The following is a 20,141-nucleotide window of genomic DNA, read 5'->3' on the forward strand; positions in this document are numbered from 1 at the left end:
AATATATATATATATAAAATCTAATAGAAAAACACTAAAATACTCTACAACAAAAATCTCTAAACACTTACATACATTTCTATACATTTAGTAAAAATGAATGATTATTGCACATTTATTGCATTTGTTGTTAAATTTGCTCGTGAACATTATTGCTGGTAGCCCAGCAGAACACTCCATATAAAATGGCTGATGCCACCACTGAGTCATAAAAAGTCTTTAGTCCCTCTTTACTCCAAATGTTCTAATTGCTTGATTACGCGCGCGCACACACACACACATATACACACACACACACACACACACACACACACACACACACACACACAAACAAACGTGTCCACCCCCACCCTCAGCGGCAACGCCTACCCATGCACAAAACTTTATACAACATTGTTAGGAAACATTTTGCATCCTCACCCTTTACACGACAGCACTGGACGGCTCACCAGGAGTGGAAACTGCGAAGTTTTACACGTAACCATTTCTGCGTCTTGTGTAGGTGATCATGCATCGATACGCGTAAGTGGATTTTGTTTGGTAGTGTGTACTTAACTTTATTTGCGTTCCTGCGACATTGTATCTGTGTTTAACCGCTTGTACTTTTGGGCTACATTTTGTACTTTGCAAACTCAAAGTAAGAAACTATGAACTGGAGTTTTGTGTGTGCTGCCTTGTACTCAAACTTGGAGACATTGTAGTTTTTACAGTATCACAGAAGTACGTTAAAGTACACCTTTTAGCTACTTGCAGACTGAGATTTTATACATGACGGGTTTATATATGAGGGCCTCGTTTAAAGCCTGTGAGCTCCAGCAGTTACATAACATGTCACTGATAATAATTATAATAATAGCTTCTTCACAGGGGATTTTCAATATTAGCAATATTTCTGAATGTATTCCTGTATTGTGAAATGTAATAGCAGGACAGCATTTACTAAGGTGAACAATCTAAATATCACCTTAATTGCTGCATATTCACTATGTGCTTCATGCCGTGCATGTCATGTCTTGTCCTGATATTTTGTCATATCTTACAGGTCAGTGAGTATACTGGAAGCTGCTTTGTTGGTTTTGCTGGCAGGCTGTCAACAATGTGTCTTAGCATACACTGACACACTGGCTCCACCAGAGGTCTTGCAGCACAATGGCACCCTGTATGCGGTCTGCAAGGTGAGACCCAGCACCTCTCTCCCCGAGGGGCTGCCCAAAATATATGGCCAGGTGGTGTTTAAGCAGGATCATCCTCAGGAGAAAATCGAGGTCCTTCTCCGGTTCAGCGGCTTCCCTGGAGATGGCAGTCCAGAGCCCAGAGCGGTGCACATTCATCAGTATGGAGACCTGAGCCGGGGATGTGACTCCACTGGTGGCCACTACAATCCATATGGTGTAAATCACCCTAACCACCCTGGAGACTTTGGTAACTTTGAGCCCCAGCAAGGGAAGATTAATACAATGATAGAATCTGAGGCGACACTGTTCGGAAGCCTGTCTGTGTTTGGAAGAGCAGTGGTGATTCACGAAAAGGTAGATGACTTAGGGCGTGGTGGAGATGCTGGGAGCCTGCTGCATGGAAACGCAGGCCGAAGGCTCGCCTGCTGCATTATTGGGGTTTCTTCCCCCAATCTCTGGAACATGAACTTTAAGCAGTACTCTAGGCGGCTGAGGAGAAATTAGCCCTATAGTACATCCTATACTATCAGTCATGGACTGTGTCCACTGCATTCCAGTTTGATACCACGAAAAAAATTAATGAGTCAGCTAAAGCCACATCCTGCAAAAATGCACAGTAGCTTATTAGAAGTAGTAGAAGCATGCTTTAATAACTGTTCAAGAGTTTTCTCTAGAATGATTATGTATTTAGGATTAGTGATGATACAGTTGGTTGGCTGGACGATTGAACAAACCAAATATTTGGATGGATTGATGTGGAGTTTAGTGCAGAGATTTATTGTCACCAGAGGATGAATCCTGATGACTTTTGTTATACTCTAACTTCACGTTTATCACAACAAATAAGGTTAAAATGTAATTATTATCTTGAAAAGGATTGCATGGATGCATGGCATCTCCTCTCTCAATTCACGACCAGAATTCTTGAAATAATTTACAATACCAGCAGCTGGAGCTGCGCTTTCTTTTTAACTAAGTTAAATAAACACACTTAATACTGAAAAAAAAAAACAGTAAATACAGAATACATTAAAGTACATTCTACAGTGTTAAGCTTTTGGCTTCCTTCAGGGGGGCGGGGTGGGGGTAATACATCTGGTTAAAGTGTTTTTTTATAGTCAAAAATACTGAAAAGTAATTTACATATATTTTCTGACCAAAAAAAAAAAGATAAAAACATCACTGTGTTGGTAATTCAGGTGGTTGTGTGAAATTAGTGACAAAATCTTGTAATTATCAGATGTTTGTTAATAAATGAAGTCACATCAAAGAAGCAACTGCAGTTGTCTTTATTTACTCAGTAGCATGCTGTCATATAGCATTTGATAGTTTTGAATGGATAAATGAATGAATGAATGGATGAAATCAATTTCAAACACAGAAGTAACAAATGTTAATAAACATAAAACCCCAAACAAACATGAAATAAAACAAATCCATCATATTAACGTGATGAACAAACATGCCAGTCAAACTCCCTCAACTGAAATTCCATAAAACGCTGACCGTTTCCTGTTTGACAGGAGTAGGAGGAAGCAAATGCTTATTCATTCCTACCCCTATTTAATTCATATATTTCTGTTCTTGGTTATACAGCCTAATGTTTATGTATATGTATACATTATCTGTGAATAAATATACCCATCTAATACAAAGTCCCTTGTTATTTATACAATGATCTATAATTATTTAACTACACCTATCAAAAAATAGTTGTTTATATAATTATATACAATTATTCATATTTAATGTACAATACAACAATTACATCACCCTACAGTGTGCAACCCACATATCCACCCAGTGTCCAAGTGCAGAGTTTAATATTTAACACCCTGGCTCCTCCGTATACTGCTTTACAAGTATATATTTAGGGCCCACGCACAAAATGTGTGAAGGCCCTATTGTATCTGCTGTTTATTTATATAATTTTTTTAAAAGACTGATTTATATTCATGCATCTTTTCAAATCTTCCTTCATACTATTCCACAAATTCACTCCACACGTTTGCACATGCTCCTCATTGTTGACCACTTTGGTTTTTAAGTGTAGCTGGAATGACTAAAAATCGCACATCGATGTATTGTTCAGGTGTCCGGTTACTTTTGGTCCCACTGCTATCAGTGTAAAAGGTGGGACTGCGTGAGAATGGACTGAGTGAAAGCCGGAAACATTAGATTTAAAGGGTCTTCAGGTTGGTAGGAGTCACTGTTACTTCACTCACGGGGGGTGCACTCATTTGAAATCCATTATGCTGCGTCCCAATAATTTGTTTTTCCATTTCTTGAGTTTTGTATTACTCATGAAAATAAATAAAGAGTGTCACAGAACTATAAATAGACATTTTGTAAATACTATACTTGATTTTCTTTTTTCCTTCACACTATGCAACTTCATACCTCCTGACTACTGCAAACATCAGCCTACTGGTTTGATAGGACGCCCTCCTGCTGCTCTTCAGAAGCTGTAGCAGAGATAGTAGTAGATGATATAATATGACTCTTTTCCCCTATTATAATACACTCCATTTCAACACTGTCCACCCCTTCAGTGCATTCACCTGACTCATCCTCTCGCCCAGCTGCTGGGACTGAGTCCTCTAAGAGTTGCTGCGAGTGGGTGGGGTCTGATGGATGAGGTCTGTAGTTCACATTAGTACTGGAGTCACTCAGACCTTCCTCTTCTGTTGTTAAAGTCAGAAAATCTGTTGTGCTTTGTGACTGGCCACTTTCTTGAAGCTCCTCACTAGCTGGCATTTCTGTTTGAGGCCCGGCTGACTCTTCCTCAGCTGACTGTGGCGAGGTGTTTGGGTGGGAGGTCTCCACACACGATGGTGCTGGTGTGTCATCTTGAAAATCTGACGCGGCTGGTGTTACACTGTCTTGGTTTGGAACTTCTGGGGAGCTCTCCTGATCATCAGCTTTATTTTCTGACCTTTTGTCACCTTTAAGAACAGTTGGAAAAATCACATTCAAGACCTGCAGTTCCCATATTGACTGCTGTGGACTGACAGAGGAACAGTTCCCCTGAATATTCACCTTTCTGTCCTGGAGAATCGGTCGAGTCAACCTGCTGCGGGTTCAGGATGATGGCGTCTCTTCCTCCTGTTATTACAGAAAAGTGGTTATCCATACACAACTACTTGAAAATGTTGGATTAGATGATGAGCAAGAGATGAGCAACATTGACAGATAGGAAAAGAAGATTAAGTTGAAAATTTATGACGTAGAAACATACTTCCACATATTCCAAGAGACACATTATAAGTCAGGCCTCCAGGTAGCAAGAAGCAAAAGGGCAGAAAAAGGAGGAATTATTGTAAGAACAGTATTCTTAACACAGGTTAGAGTGACATACACTTGTCTCAGTATATTAAGACAATTATATTAACCTGGAAGGCTCCATAATCCAGACATCTCTAGTGTTTTTAGTTTCTTCTCCAGCTCTGCTACCCGATTTCCAAGAATCCTAATGAGAAAAAAAAAAAGACTCATTGTTACATGAATAAATTACAGCTAATAATCTACAGCATACGCAAAGAGAGTGTGAGTGGGGTCCGAACTTCAGTACTTGTTGATTTGGCGCTGGTGTTGTATCACCATGTTTTTCTCATGGATCGTTTCCAGCAGAGCTGTGGCGAGAGATTTGAGGTCTGAGATGGACTGAGGAGTCACCGGCAAGCTGCAGCCGTTTTCTTCAGACAGCAGAAGTTCCTTCACTGCAAGCACATCACAAGCCATGGTTAAAAGAAACAGCAGTAATCATTTCCCGTGTGATGCTGAATGAAGCACATATTTAAAGGGCAATATGTGCATAACAGAAAATGTAGATGTTTAAATGAGCACCCTTCCTCTGACCTTGTTTAGCAGAAAGCACTCCAGTCAGAGCACTACTGTTGGGTTTTCCACTGATTTTAGAGGTCTTTCTACACTCCAGGGCACTCTGAAACCAGCAGGAAAAAGTTTGGAGATTTTAAAAATCTGGAGAGTTTAAAAATTAAAGAAACATATAATTATACACTCTGTTGCCAAAAGTATTCGCTCATCTGCCTTCACACACATATGAACTTGAGTAACATCCCATTCTTAATCCATAGGGTTTAATATGATGTTGGTCCACCCTTTGCAGCTATAACAGCTTCAACGCTTCTGGAAAGGTTTTCCACAAGGTTTAGGAATGTTTATGGGAATTTTTGACCTTTCTTCCAGAAGTGCATTTGTGAGGTCAGACACTGATGTTGGATGAGAAGACCTGGCTCACAGACTCCGCTCTGATTCATCCCAAAGGTGTTCTGTCAGGTTGAGGTCAGGACTCTGTGCAGGCCAGTCAAGTTCTTTCACACCAAACTCACTCATCTGTGTCTTTATGGTCCTTTGCTTTGTGCACTGGTGAGCAGTCATGTTGGATCAGGAAGGGGCCATCCCTAAACTGTTCCTACAAAGTTGGGAGCATGAAACTGTCCAAAATGTCTTGGTATGCTGAAGCATTCAGAGTTCCTTTCACTGGAACTAAGGGGCCAAGCCCAACTCCTGAAAAACAACAACACACCATAATCCCCCCCTCCACCAAACTTTACACTTGGCACAATGCAGTCAGACAAATACAGTTGTCCTGGCAACCACCCAACCCAGACTCATCCACTGGATTGCCAGATGGAGGAGCGTGATTTGTCACTCCAGAGAACACGTCTAGAGTCCAGTGGCGGCATCCTTTACACCACTGCATCTGATGCTTTACATTGCACTTGGTGATGTAAGACTTGGATGCAGCTGCTCGGCCATGGAAACCCATTCCATGAAGCTCTACACACTGTTCTCGAGCTAATCTGAAGGCCACATGAAGTTTGGAGGTCTGTAGTGATCGACTCTGCAGAAAGTTGGTGACCTCTGTTTACTGTGCACCTCAGCATCCACTGAGCCCGCTCTGTGATTTTACGTGGCCCACCACTTCATAGCAGATTCGCTGTCATTCCCAATCGCTTCCACTCTGGTATAATACCACTAACAGCTGAATGTGCAATATTTAGTAGTGAGGAAATTTCACGACTGGACTTGCTGCACAGGTGGCATTCTATCACGGTACCACGCTGGAATTCGCTGAGCTCCTGAGAGCGACCCATTCTTTCACAAATGTTTGTAGAAGCAGTCTGCATGCCTAGGTGCTTTATTTTATACACCTGTGGCCATGGAAGTGATTGGAACACCTCAATTCAATAGTCTGGATGGGTGAGTGAATACTTTTGGCAATATAATGTATATAAAAATACAGAAAAACTGTAACTACCTTGTACTTCACCAGATTTGTTTTGAGCAGGTTGACCTCTTCTTGAAGTTGACTAAGTCGCTGATGCAAATACCTGAAATGTTGGAAACCATGAAGCCTGTTCAGTTTAATCTGTTTTAATAGCAGACAAGAAACTGAACTGTGACTAAAATCCAAACTAAATATTCATCTCTTTTAGTTTACAGCTAAATGCTGTTTATGTAAACACGTACTGTAAATACAGCATCTGTACATGAACAGACTTGAACAAATGAAGGAGCAGAACAGATATTCTAATAATCCCATCTCCCAATCACAGAGGTACTACTGAAAATATCTTTTTAAAAGAGCAGCAAACCTGTTCTCCATGCAGAGCGCATCAATGTCTAAAATCCGGATATCATCATTCCCGACTATGTGGTTCATTTCCATATTGAGACGATGAGCTTTCTGTTGAAATACGTCCCGCTCCGCTCGAACATCCTGAAGCTCGTCTGTTAACGACTTCACGCTGTTCTCCAGCACCTCATTCTGCAGCCAAAACAGATTAAAGATTGGGTTCAAAATTAATAGAAACTTTCTCTCGTTTATAAGCTTAATATTTCATCATCTTATTAGAGGTTGAGCCCCAGTTGGTGCGAGAACTTGCTTGAAACTGCAGACTTTATTATTATTCCCTGAAATCAATCCATTGTTGAGGGATTTAACCTGCTCAAAAAATGAATTAAACTTTGCACACGCAGCAGAATTAGTTAAATTTGACGACAAGTTTGCTTGTGGCTAAGTGGCAAAAGGGCTCACTAGCACCCCTCCCTGCAGGTGCGTTTTCTTTTTGCCATTTACAGGTGTTGTACACTAATCGACCCATCCTAGAGAATTAATCAAACTGACTTTTTATTTGGTCCATCTAATCTAAATGCTAAATTGCAAAGCTTTTGAATTTTAGTTGAATGGCATATTGATGGTTGAATCTCAATGTTTTGCCATAAAACATTAAGCTGTTTGAGCCGTAACTCAGACGTAGATTATCCAGTCTGCCCCAAACTTCCCCCGTGTTTGCTAAGAGAAGAGGTCTACAAACAAATATTTGGTTACAGTCATAGCACTACTTTCTGGCAACAGTAAATGACAAATATAATCCAGTTTAGATGAAATTTACATGTTGTGTTAGACATATATTCTACATCTATCTGACGTATAATTACTGGGTGTTCTCCGGTGTCACATAGCAGGCACAGGAAGGGATATTTTTAATACAAGAACTCATATCAAAAACAGTCTCAGTAATATATTAATAAATGGCAAAAGGCAAACCGTTATGTAAATATCACCTGAATAGTCAAAATAAAGCCAGCAGCTCTCACCTGTTCTCTCGCCCTTTCTAACTGTTTGACCAGATCTTCTCTCTCGTGTGCAGGAAAGTGTCGAGCTCCGACCTCCTCATCTCCGAGCCTCTGTTTGGTGATGGTCATCCGAAGGAGCTGTGATAACACAAAGTAAGAAAAGTCTCAACTAAGCCACGATTTTATGCCTTTAATGATTATACAGTTCCTTTAAAATAAACACCACCCACTTGCTTGATAGTTACTTAGACTGACACATAAATGTACAAAGGTAAGTTGGAAATGTATTCACAAATACCAAGGTGCAAAAATTCAGCAAATATACATTATAGATGTAATACCTTGTTGTCGCCCTGAGCTTCCAGCAGTCGCTGTTTCATCTCCTTCACCTCCTCAGTCAGCTGAGAGTTTCGCTCTCTGGAGTCTCTCAGCAGCTGGGCTAAATTTACCTGATCATGAAATGAATACACAAACAAGTTAGCCACATTACAAGTGTCCAGTTGGATGTTACATGAATATATCTGTGAGTGTCATGTACCATAGTATAGACATCATCGATGTACAGCCTCCACCAGATAATGTGTTTGAAAAAACTAGTTTCTATCATCCACTTTGAGACATTAGCTTCAAACACGCAAACATAACCTGCTAAGAATATTATTATTATTATTATTATTAATTAATGAATTACGCTTGGTTGTTCCCCCCTGGCGGCTGTGAAATAAAAACACTACCATGCTTTTATAAGGTGTTCTAGGTACACAAATACTAAATGGGTGATTTTAGCCTGTTGCTAATTGGTTGCTAGGTGAGATGACAAAGTTGCAATACATCATGCATAATTCAACTTTTGTTGGCACAGATTTAGATGGTACTGTTGTGAAATTAAAAATGATGCAATGCTTTTATAAGGCTATAGTGACACAGCTAGAAATGAGTCACTTTAGCCTGTTGGCAGGTGGTTGCTAGGCAACATGATGACATCATAATATCAGATACAGATAAGGACCTTCAGGGGACTAAGATGTTTAGAGTTTATGGGCAAATGAACAAACAAACAAACAAACAAACAAACAGAGACAGACAGACAGTGATCTGGTGTATTATACTACGATAAAGGCATTTTAATTGTTAACAAAGAGCACCTTGGAGATGTGAGTAGCTACTGTAGCAGTAAATAGTAGTAGTAAATCTACATGCATCTAATCCAAAGAGCAAGTAAGGAGCAAGGAAGCGCTCCTCCTAGAATATATATTTTTGACAACACTGACAGTGGTTTTTACAGATTACTGCTTCTGATTAGTAAAAACTGTCTCCATCACATTGGTATATTCTTCCATAAAACTACTCTGATCAGTAAACAGCTGCATAATGTGTGACCAGATTACTGATTTTACTGGTCAGGTCTCCAGTATCACTGTGAAGTATATGAATGTATCACAGTAGACACTACTGTTCAGACAGCTCTGCATGCAGTGATTAGCATTTTTAAATCTCTTACTTGATTCCTTTTCTCCGGAGGCAGCGAAGGATCTCCATCCTGTTGGTTATACAAAGACAAAGAGAGTTGTCATTAAATTCTGCAAAGTTTAATAGTGGATGACGGACAAGGACTATTTTTATTCTCCACTCTGATGCATCTTTTAGACATTATTAGATCAACTTACAATGAGCTCTCTGTACTTCTTCTTGAGTCCTTGGTGTCGCTCACGGAGCTGGTTGGCCATCAGTTTGTACTGATCCCTCTCCTGCTGACATGTGTCCAGCTCTTTAGACAGAATCAGAAGAGCTTCTTTCTTACTCTCCAACTTCTGCTTACAAACCAGGAACTGCACATAAGAAAGGCTTTGATGAGAAAAAGTTACTGGCATACAGTAAATAAAGCATTATTAGTTATTTGGGAGTTGAAGAGTTCTCTAGTGTTGATTAAAGATTACAAAGCACTGCAAAATGTGTAAAAAAAAAAAAGATACCACTATAACCATATAAAAACTTCTCCTGATGGTATCAATATGCTAATTCTGCTAACATATTACATGTGCCTCAACAGGTATTTCTGACTAAATTTACTAAGTGGAGCCTAATTTTAACTCCTTTCTATGCTGCTGCCAATCTGCAACAATACATTACATAAATATATACACTCACCAGCCACTTTATTAGGTACACCTGTTCAACTGCTTGTTAATGCAAATATCCGATGAGCCAATCACATGTCAGCAGCTCATTTATTCATGTAGACATGATCCACAGCCTGCTGAAGCTCAAAGTGAGCATCAGAATGGGGGGGGGGGGGAGTGATTTAAGTGATTCTGAATGTGAATGGTTGTTGGTGCCAGACCAGCTGGTCTGAGTATTTCAGAAACTGATGATCTACTGGGATTTCCCATACAGCCATCTCCAGGGTTTACAGAGAATGGTCCAAAAAAAGAGACACCTGCCACTAAGGATTAAGACAATTCTGAAGGCAAAAAGGGGTCCAACCCAGTATTAGCAAGGTGTACCTATTAAAGTGACCAGTGATTGTATATCAGCATTACGCAACCAAAGCTGTCAGGTAGAAGCTGTGGATTAAAATAGAAGTATAACGGACAAAATGTAAATATCCCTGCAGCCTAAACAACAGTACAACACTGACTGTACTCAGTTTACTCGAGTAAACGCAGCCATCGAAATGTATTTCTTCGTAACCGCTGCAACCTGCAGGGTGGTGCAATAACTTTACTAGTCAGTAACTTTGCAACGCAAAGGGCTCTGCAGGTGCAAGAAACTCAAATCTGCTTCCTCATACGTGCACAGTCTTTGCAGGTACGAGAAGCCACAGCAGCTTAGATTTAATCCTGTGAGCTCGGATTAATCTGAACACAAATGCATCTGTCTGTAGATCCAAGCAAGCGGTAGCAGACAGAATTTAGGCATCATATCTGCCACAGTATGTTAGTCGGACAGGGCACCTGTCCCACAGTGTGCGTTAGTGGAGGGTTTTTTTTACGCTCTTTCCTCCGTCTCCTCCTCGCTGCGTCTGCACAGTCTCACCTCACTGAGTAGCCCCTGCCAGTCGCTCTCGCTCCTCCTGGACGGATCCATCTCGCGTCCTGCGGCGGGACAAAGGCTAGCTACGCAAGGCGAGTGTCACAGAAGCATCTCCCCGCTTGTTCTGCAGAATTGACAGCCAAAACGGATCAAACCGATCGAGAAACGCGATTTGCATCACTTCCGCCCATCTCGACGTCAGAGAAGCGTCACGGCGCATTTGCTGGTCCTCGTGAAACAGAAAGACAAATATAATAACAGGCTAAAACAAAAAATAAATAAAAATGAACGAGATGTGTTTGTGTGGGAACACAGCTGGTTCTCCTTGAATAAGTAATATAACAACAAAAGTAATCATCTGAATAGTGCAGGCTGCGTTAGGCAATAAACGTCCATCTCGTTTAAGAATTGATTTCAATCAATATCAATTAGGGTCAAACTCGTAATAATAAACAGAGTTGTAAATATATTTGTGGCACTGGCTGGTTGAATGCAGTCTATGTGTGTTTTATTTTTAGATTATCTGTTTAACGCTAGTACTTGCAATACACATCATAAAAAAGATAGTGGTGCTGTATTTAAAATGAACATGACTAACAGACTTTAACAAAATGTTGCAGATTTTAGTTTTCAACGTCAACAGACGGGCTGATCTCTATATTTTATTTCAAGGTGTGTCATCTTATCAGACTGCAACTGTCAAACCAGTTTTAATGTATTGTTGTTGTTATAAGAATAAATGTAACTGCACTGATGAATAAATGGGCTACAGCCTTTAAATCATTTCAAACGCATATGAGTTTGTAATTTCAAACAACCGTTCAAATGTCTGCAACACAGATCAAATCAGCAGGATTTTTGAGCCTGAAGTGATCTAAAACGCAAAATCATTGCACCTTAAATTACTGTTCTCCAAATGTGACTAAACAAAGTCATACTCATACTAGGATTAAAAAATCTATGTAGTATATTCTATATTCAGTATATTTTACTTTATATTCTAGGATTCTCAGCAGTATCTTCCAAGGACTGCACTTCTGTGGTCAGAGACCTCTGATGTTGTGTCTGGAATCTGCTGCTGGAGCCCCTCTTTAAGTTTGGGGGGGTTACAGCTCCTTATGCTCCTGTTACCACTGGGGCCACTTTGGACTTTTCCATCTGTCCCAGCTGTTCAGCCCCTGGTACTTCTCTCTATCTCCCTCTCCACACACACACACACACACACACACACACACACACACACACACACACACACATACACACAGGAATCTCGTGAAAGCACGAACCCATGAGATTGTTCAGTGAATCTCTTGTACAGTTGATAGCACATTCTAGACAAGTGGGATGAAATTTAACTGAGATCAATGAATGATAACAATAGCAGGTCATAATGATGTTCTCTGTAATTACATTACATACCTTATATTTTCTGTAATGGTCTAAATAGCTACGAGTATGGGAAAGCGTCCTAGACCATTAAGATACTTTCCCTCTGTTCTTGTTTCCTGAAATAAACAAAACGTGAGATTCTGTCTTTGTCCTTGTTGCTAATCAGGAAACCTTGTCTCAGACGCCAAATATTCTCAAAACATTCAGTTCTAAAGATTTTGTGTGAAGCACTTTATCTTTGCTTTAATGGCTGCGTGTCCACATCAGGAAAACATGATGGAAAAACACTTTATAAAAATATGTGTGATTAAATGTTCTTTAATGCATTTCCACAAACCTGTTCTTACACAGGACTGAAGGCATGAAAAAGATTACTTTTCAGCATTACTTTATATGATATGACATAGGAAAAAAATATTTATACATTACTATTGGTAGGACATCAAGACTGATGAAAGGACAAAAATATATTGCTCATACTTGTTAGCATTTTCTGATTTTTATCTGACTGATAATTGTCAAAAATGTGTAAATGATGCCATTGTTTGATGTGTGAAAAAAATCTTTACAGTAGGTGAAAAATATCAAAAGATCACTACAGAAAAGAGCACACTTTTTTCTTTTTTGCTTAATGAAAATGCCTCCTACAAAGGCTTTAAAGCACACAATTAGCATCGTGATTATTATTCTGTATTAACACTTTTATTATACATTTTGCATAGGAATCAAAAGTAAATTATATATGTTGTTTTGCTATTAAATAGGCACTCAGTAGCATAGTCATACAGTAGCTTGATATAAATGTACTGGAGTTTGGTTTAGGTTTATGCTAGCAATATTTATCTAACACATTCCTCTGTGTTTTCTGGTACAGATGAAAAGTGTGCATCATGCACTTTTACAACACTCACTGCTATGAAATGGCTTCAAAATTTCCGATGGCTTCTCAGAGAAAATGTCCATTCTCTTGAAGTGAAATAATTGCTACTCAGAATGACTTCCTGAGTAACATTTGACATTTGCAGTGGTTGACCCACAGAAATGGTGTCTTTTTTCAAACATCCAAATTTTGGGGGCTACATGTTGCAGTTTTTTCTTCAGACTTAGGCAGACACTACAGATTATACAAAGCTATATGACACAATCAGTTTAGGTTTTTTTCAGCATTCACTTTGATGTGACATGCAAAGGTTGTTTTGTTCACACAGGGCACCATAAAGTACTGTGTTAAGTTGCTCACTAACTTCCTGTGTGGGGACAGGAGGGCAGTACTCTGGGATAGTCTTGGCCAGTGTGGGCATTGGCTGGCTTGTTTGTTTGACAGAATTATGATAAAAGCCAAAACTTTTTAAGGATATATCTGGGTTGCCATAAAAATTTCTTCATGCAGTTGCGTTTGAACAATTGCCCTTGTTGTATATTTCTGTTAGCCTTCGGTTACCTGCGGTCTAACATTAACTGCATTAACCTCTTGAATTCATACAATACAAAAGGTTAGTCTCAAACCAAAAATGATGACTCTAGTTGCATAAGTACAATACACTGCATTTGACACTCCTTTTATAGCATAGACATTTTATGAATTAGGTAAGTGACATACACTGCTTGACAAATTTATTAGACCGCCACTAAAGTTTATGCCACAACTGCCCTAAATTAACAGTTTTGGCAATTACCAAAATCATTTTTTACATTTCTATAATGGTTAATCCGCCAGCATGCACAAGCTGTTTAATCAAAAATGTTGTTAATGCTAAAATATAATTATTGTTGTTGTCCACGAATTTGCAAGTTTATTGTTTTGCAAAACAGCTGAAAAAATGTTAAAGCACATTATCATTTTTTTTATTAAGATGCCAAATTACAGTTATTTACTTACATTCCTGAACATTAATGTTAGTGGCTGAATGTTATGCCTTTAATTTCTTTAAAGTCCAGCGCACCAGCTCAAATTTGGGAATAAAAATGAATGAATTAATTCATTTTTAGTTTTAAACAAGTTTTTGACAAACTTCTAAAATATTTGTGTTTTCTTACTTATATGACAAATGGTCAAATAAATTTGTTAAGCACTGTATATTGGGATTAGTACCATTCTTTGTAGGATTATAAGCTTAAATCTACAAATATATGTTCAAAAACCATTGATTTTCCCTTGAAGCTGGAGGAGAAAATAAAACTCCTTCGGTCAGTAGTTATTACGGTAAATGACCGGGGTGACTGCACATAAATGTCCTTGAACTTGTGAAATGTTTTTGTCTCTGCATCCCAGAGGTAGATCTGTGTGAAAGAGTAGTCACTGCCAAGAGCAAGATAGTGCCTGTCTGCGAAGGAGAACGGCTGGAGGATCATTGCCCCTCGAGAGGGAAGAGCGTGCACTTCAAAGAACTGCTTGTTTGTCCACTTGAGGACTTTGGAGTCACCAATGTAGCAAGTCATGGCCAGATACAAGTCACCCTCCACCCGGAAAGCTTTGACTGCCACTGCGTCATCAATATTTGTGATTTCAGTATGAAATATAAACTTCAGTGTACTCTTGTTCCAGAGGTAGATGACAGGCGACTGAGAGCGACTGGCTAAGATCAGGTAAGACTTCCCATCCACCTCAACATACTCAGCATCTGTATCACGAAACCATTCATGGAGAAACTGGTAGGAGTGGAAACCAGTTTCATTACGTTCTGGCTGGTCAGTCCACTTGTACAGAGTAGACATGCCTGCCTTGGAGCTGTCCACAATCAGGAAGTACCAATCACCTTCCATCTGAAAGACTTCGATATCATTTGGCTTTGAGATGTTGAACACCTCGACAGTTTGAAAGTTGATGAACTTGTTTTGTTGATCATCGAACTTGTAAATGTGGGAACCACCAAAGAGCTGGGTGACTATTATTAGGACATGGTCTTCAATTAGAACCGACTTGCATCCAACAACAGACTTCCCTGTGAGGAAAAGGTTGACAGTGATAATATAACACAGAAAATGAAAATATTCGTTGAAAATTACCTCACAATAAAGGATCTATAAATTAAACTTAAAGATTAGAGCTGACAGTTTTAAAATTATTGTCATCAAGCATGAAAAGACCAAAGTTCAGTTACGCCCTAAAACAACTGAATGATATTTTTTTGTTGGAACTATTTTCAGCTGTGGATGAATACCATGGACTGTAGGGTTTCTGGCCTCCCTTTTTGAGTCTTTATTATCAGGTAATGTTAACTTGTATCCATACAGTATGTGAGTGCATCATGCAGAAGCCTGATCATTAGTGCTAAGTAACACATTAATGATAAAATGGCAAATACTATTTATAAAGCATTATTCTTGTCTTATTGAACACTCAGTGTGGTTTACACTTCACTGATTTTTCTGTGCACTCTCTGTTGCACACATGTGCATGATAATGAATGCATCGAGGGCATTTTAGGGTTTATGTATTGCCCAAGGACAATTCAACAGGTGGACTGGAGAAGCTAGGGCTTCAAAAACCAACATTCCAATTAGTAGACGACCCAATTAACTGCACAAGCTATTTTTTTCAGACATTTTCTATTAAAAAAAATCCTGCAAGAGGCACAAAAACAATAGTCCAGAAGTTCTGTTCAGTAACTTGAATCAGTGGACATTACCCCCATCAAAAATGTCCACACCCACTTGCTGCCCACAGTCTGTACTCAAAATGCATGACTTTAAGCCCAAATAAATTTTTTTTTTTTTTTTTTTTTTTTTTTTTGCATTTTTGGCCACAGCAGCGGAGAGAGACAGGAAATGGGGGAAAGATACAGGGGAAGACACGCAGGCAAATTGGCAACAGGCCAGGACTTAAACCCACACCGCCTGCACTGCAACGTGGCATATGTATGTGGTCGCTGGCTTCACCACTAAGCCACCCAGGTGCCCCAGCCCAAATACATTTTTAAATTGGTATGGTATAAAACTTGCAAAGTGGGTGAGGCAGCAGGGTGTGGTTTCAGGCTCGGCTGCAGGTGGAGAGGTGGGGCGGAGTTGTTCTAAGGAGTAGTGTAGAGTGATTTGAGCGATGCATCCACAGCGGGCCCACTGGTTACCTTCTCTTTTTTTATTCAAGAGTGTGCTGGGACATGATGTGTGATCAGAGGCTCGGGAGAATAATTTTCCTGTGTTACTGTGGTAAAGTAGAGCATTTCAGTGGGGTTCAGTGGGGCGCACAGTTAAAAGGTCCACACAGTGTCTGTGGGAGAACTGGATCTGTGTACTGAGGTAAAACCACGAGTAACTTAGACTACAGTTACAGTGGGAAATTACTTTTATAGACCAAAACACTATTTTGTCCCTAAATCTGTAAGGATCGCCTCCCTTTTGGATCAAGTGGCCATTTGGTTATCTGCTGGCACTTCATTTTTCAGACCTGGAGGATGCCAGTTGATGAATACAAAATACATAATACATATCAATGCCAGTGGAGGATTTGGCTATGCAGTTAAACTGTGTGCAGGATCACTGATTGTTGTCTTTTGGTCTTTTCATTAGATCTATTGACCATGAAAAAAAAACTGCCAACCTTTTGTTTAAAAGACTTTCAAACCTGTTATATTATCAAATTTTCTGAAGTTCAGTTCAATGTGATCCCACTCCATGATAACGCAGCTGTTGGAGTTTGGGGCAGCCATCGCTACATAGATGTCCTCTTTGAAGGAGAAGATGTCTGCTGACATGGACTGAATGGGAATGGACTGATGACGCACAAAGTCTGAGAGATGCAGACAAAAACAGAAACTGCTGGTTGGCTGATAAAGTGAAAGCATCAACATTTACAATCTCACAGCTTCAGTTACATTTCAGTGCTTTGAAATGCTGCATCCGTATAGTCAGGGCTATCATATTTTGCAACTTTTAACAGGCATTTGCACAATTTATTTTTTATTTTTTTGCAGTGAACCTGTGATTCCTCAACTTTTTATTCAATCCTACCATGAGGTTCCTGACAGAAATATGTCAGCCACTACTACATTGATTTTTGCGAGATTTGGCTCCACTTAGGAGAAATTTGAATCAGTTGGATTACAGATTATCCAATTTCTTATTCTTATATCTGCAAATATTACTGTATTGTGTTTTTGTGTTGCAAAGGTTATGCAACGTGTGGATTTTCAGGAGGAAACATGTTAGTAAACCTTGACTCTGTTTGTTTCTGAGTGCAAAAATGGTACATGAGTTTTCCTGTTAATTATTCAACATTTCTATTGATTTTAGCGTGGCAGGAATGCCTTTCATCCTGCCCTTGTTATTTCACCTGTGGAAATACATTCGCCTGGTGGAATAGGAAGGTCATTGAGCCTCTTGCCCTTCATGTCACTGGGGCTTGCGCAGAAGACATCTGATACTGTGGCATTTGTGTTTTTCAGCCACGTCATCAGCCACTTGTTCTCACAGCCACACTGGAAAGAGTTGCCTCGCAGATCTCTGATGCATTATAGAGGGAATAATCAACAATAAACGATTAAGACAAGAGAGAACCCAGAAAGGACAGAAAACCAAAATACCAGATTGATAGATAGATAGATAGATAGATAGATAGATAGATAGATAGATAGATAGATAGATAGATAGATAGATAGATAGATAGATAGATAGATAGATAGATAGATAGATAGATAGATAGATAGATAGATAGATAGATAGATAGATAGATAGATAGATAGATAGATAGATAGATAGATAGATTTAGCACACTTGTGGGATTTAATGCCAGTGCAGTCTGAGTCAGCTTCAGTTAGAAAAACACACTCTCGCTCTCTCTCACTCTCTCTTAAACACACCCACACACACTGCTGACACAACAACTGCTTACTCACAGTTCCAGCAATGAGTCCAAGTCAAAAAAGAGATCTCTCGGCAGAAACCTTATCTTGTTATTTGCCAGGGAGCTAAACCAGACACACAGAAAGACGGGAAAAAACACAATTCTCTATTTTTTTTTCACTTTAAACGTGAAATGTTGCTGCATACTGTAAATATAATCTGTATGGCTGTTGTGATTGGTAGAAAGAAAGACAGCAAAACTTACAGATAAGTCAAACCTCGTAGACCACGAAAAGCATTTTTGGTGACTGTTTCTATCTTGTTCCCTTCAATGAATCTGTTCCATAAATAATAAAATACCAGATTTATCATTTGGCAGAGAAATATAATATTATATCATGTCAGAAATGCACACATGCAAAGTTTTTTTTTTTTTTTTAATTTACTGGCCCCTTGGTGAGGGTATTGGGGTAAGTTTAATAGTTTTTGGTGATTGAGCTGTGCAGCTTGGAGTTGGAGGTCCATCCTCCTGTGAATACAGTTCTGCTGAATCATAAAACAATAATTGCAAATTTATGTAGCCAAGTTTAACTTTAGATTAGGGAAAAGGTTAATTAATAATACTCACAAATATTCTAGATGAGGCAGACCAGAGAAAGCATCATCTTTGATTGTGGTCAAAGAATTTGCATTAAGAAGCCTGTAAAGGAAAAATAAAACTTTACAATTCAAAATATCAAAATCCCCTTTATAAAACAAAACAAAAAAACGTTTGCTTGGTTTCCAACACAAAGCAACCAAAAACAACTTAACCATAATTAAATCCATGTGCTTTATTTGTTTGGGTGTGTTCCTGCCCTAAGACGTCAACAATCAGCAAGTAATCAGTGGGTACTTACAGCAGCTGAATAGAAGGCATAAGCGAAAACATCCCCTCTGTAATTTCCGCAATAGATCCATTAACCATGCTTCTGTTGAGTGAAACACATGAGGGACATGTTAACAGTCTGTACCAGACGCGCCAAGTACCAACTCTGGACGAAAGCCCAGTATAGGAAGTAAATTATTATTTTTGATTGCGGTATTAATACTGTATCTCACTAAAGGATTTAAACAACCTTCTTTATCCAAAGAAATGTACTTACAGTGAGTTGATCTCTTTCGGTATATTATGGGGGATCTGTGAAGTGCCGACGCAGATGATGGTCTCCTTTGTGCAGGAGCATCCTGAAGGACATTTGAAATTCCTTTTCGATTCAGCTGCAACATAAATACACAGGAGCGCAAATCCGGCCAGCCACTGCTTAGCGGATGTCATGATGCTTCTTAGACATTAAAAACAGTGACTGAACGCGAGGTCGGAGCTTGCAGTTTGTGTATCCGCTGGGCGACATCAAAATGCAGCACTACAGTGGAAACCCCTGACACAGGCTGATACGGCTGCAGCTGCGTCCCGGAAGGCTGCTGCTTTGGTTTCGGACCAAAAAAAAAAAAAAAAACCTGAGTTCATCAGTAACCAGAGATGATTTGTAACGAAATACTTTACAGCAAAGGGCGTAAATATGCATTTAATAATTATGCGGGGGAATCAAAAGAAATCGCAAATATACATTGATTATTTCAGCACCATGGAGAGCATTAACACACATTTTTAATTTTTGCCCACGTCGGTCGTGGATTTCATCACGTGACGCATTCTGCATAACTATACAGAAAGTACCAAACCCACTGAAAGTCACTCCACATATAAGGAAGAGACTGAATAATACGTTTTAATTTGATTTTTCACCCTGAGAAGCTGAGAAGAGATATATAGTTTATAGAATTGAGGGAAAGAAAATAAATAAACAATGCCAAATGAGCAGTTCTTGGCAATGGAGTTTTTTTTTTTTTTAAAGTCTGAAAAAAGTTTGACCACTTTTTGTCAGCCTACTAAGTCAATACTCACGACCCCTGACCATCCACCTCATTTTGGCAGATATTACACCTTAGAAGTAAAATAAACAGCTTCTTACTGTATGTGAGTAGTTTTCGCCTTTCTGAAAGTACTTCATGGTGCATTTGAAATATTCTTTGGATCATATTAGTATGTAAGAGCCAGACACTTTTTCATTTGCATTATTTTTGAAAGTTTCTCTGTTTGTTTGTTTATTCTCA

General features: G+C 39.2%; 3 protein-coding genes across 4 annotated transcripts; 1 reads left to right on the forward strand and 2 right to left on the reverse strand.

The window, feature by feature from the left end:
- The first annotated feature begins 369 nt into the window (after positions 1-369).
- Positions 370-2,445, forward strand: LOC115780520 (extracellular superoxide dismutase [Cu-Zn]). The gene is made up of 2 exons (XM_030729755.1): positions 370-522; positions 1,043-2,445. Exons 1-2 carry the CDS (start codon positions 509-511, stop codon positions 1,677-1,679), a joined length of 651 nt encoding a protein of 216 aa, XP_030585615.1. The 5' UTR covers positions 370-508; the 3' UTR covers positions 1,680-2,445.
- A 4-nt stretch (positions 2,446-2,449) lies between these two features.
- LOC115780508 (coiled-coil domain-containing protein 149-like) lies at positions 2,450-10,995 on the reverse strand. 2 transcript variants are annotated; one of them, XM_030729732.1, is made up of 13 exons: positions 10,818-10,995; positions 9,449-9,610; positions 9,283-9,321; positions 8,123-8,230; positions 7,803-7,919; positions 6,797-6,969; positions 6,460-6,532; positions 5,034-5,118; positions 4,747-4,894; positions 4,568-4,644; positions 4,414-4,449; positions 4,215-4,280; positions 2,450-4,120 (listed from the first exon to the last, which is right to left on the reverse strand). In XM_030729732.1, the coding sequence occupies exons 1-13, from the start codon at positions 10,866-10,868 to the stop codon at positions 3,600-3,602; spliced, it is 1,656 nt and encodes a 551-aa protein (XP_030585592.1). In that variant the 5' UTR covers positions 10,869-10,995; the 3' UTR covers positions 2,450-3,599. The 2 variants fall into 2 exon arrangements, with proteins under 2 accessions (XP_030585592.1, XP_030585603.1); XM_030729743.1 differs by lacking the exon at positions 4,414-4,449.
- Positions 10,996-12,609: 1,614 nt separating this feature from the next.
- On the reverse strand, positions 12,610-19,403 carry LOC115783991 (leucine-rich repeat LGI family member 2-like). The gene is made up of 8 exons (XM_030735031.1): positions 19,130-19,403; positions 18,884-18,955; positions 18,613-18,684; positions 18,250-18,321; positions 18,038-18,109; positions 17,476-17,645; positions 16,768-16,932; positions 12,610-15,145 (listed from the first exon to the last, which is right to left on the reverse strand). Exons 1-8 carry the CDS (start codon positions 19,300-19,302, stop codon positions 14,310-14,312), a joined length of 1,632 nt encoding a protein of 543 aa, XP_030590891.1. The 5' UTR covers positions 19,303-19,403; the 3' UTR covers positions 12,610-14,309.
- Between the last annotated feature and the right edge of the window lie 738 nt (positions 19,404-20,141).

The sequence above is a fragment of the Archocentrus centrarchus genome, chromosome 1 (genome assembly GCF_007364275.1).
Source record: "Archocentrus centrarchus isolate MPI-CPG fArcCen1 chromosome 1, fArcCen1, whole genome shotgun sequence".
NCBI lineage: Eukaryota > Metazoa > Chordata > Actinopteri > Cichliformes > Cichlidae > Archocentrus > Archocentrus centrarchus.

Coding starts and splice junctions, on each gene's coding strand:
- LOC115783991 (XM_030735031.1), bottom strand. CDS start 19,302: ATGACATCCGCTAAGCAGTGGCTGGCCGGATTTGCGCTCCTGTGTATT. Junction 18,685..18,883: donor ATGCCTTCTATTCAGCTGCT/GTAAGTACCCAC, acceptor TTTCCTTTACAG/GCTTCTTAATGCAAATTCTT. Junction 16,933..17,475: donor AGGCGAATGTATTTCCACAG/GTGAAATAACAA, acceptor TGCATCTCTCAG/ACTTTGTGCGTCATCAGTCC.
- LOC115780508 (XM_030729732.1), bottom strand. CDS start 10,868: ATGGATCCGTCCAGGAGGAGCGAGAGCGACTGGCAGGGGCTACTCAGT. Junction 6,533..6,796: donor GCGCTCTGCATGGAGAACAG/GTTTGCTGCTCT, acceptor CCAACATTTCAG/GTATTTGCATCAGCGACTTA. Junction 4,281..4,413: donor GTCTCTTGGAATATGTGGAA/GTATGTTTCTAC, acceptor CTGTAATAACAG/GAGGAAGAGACGCCATCATC.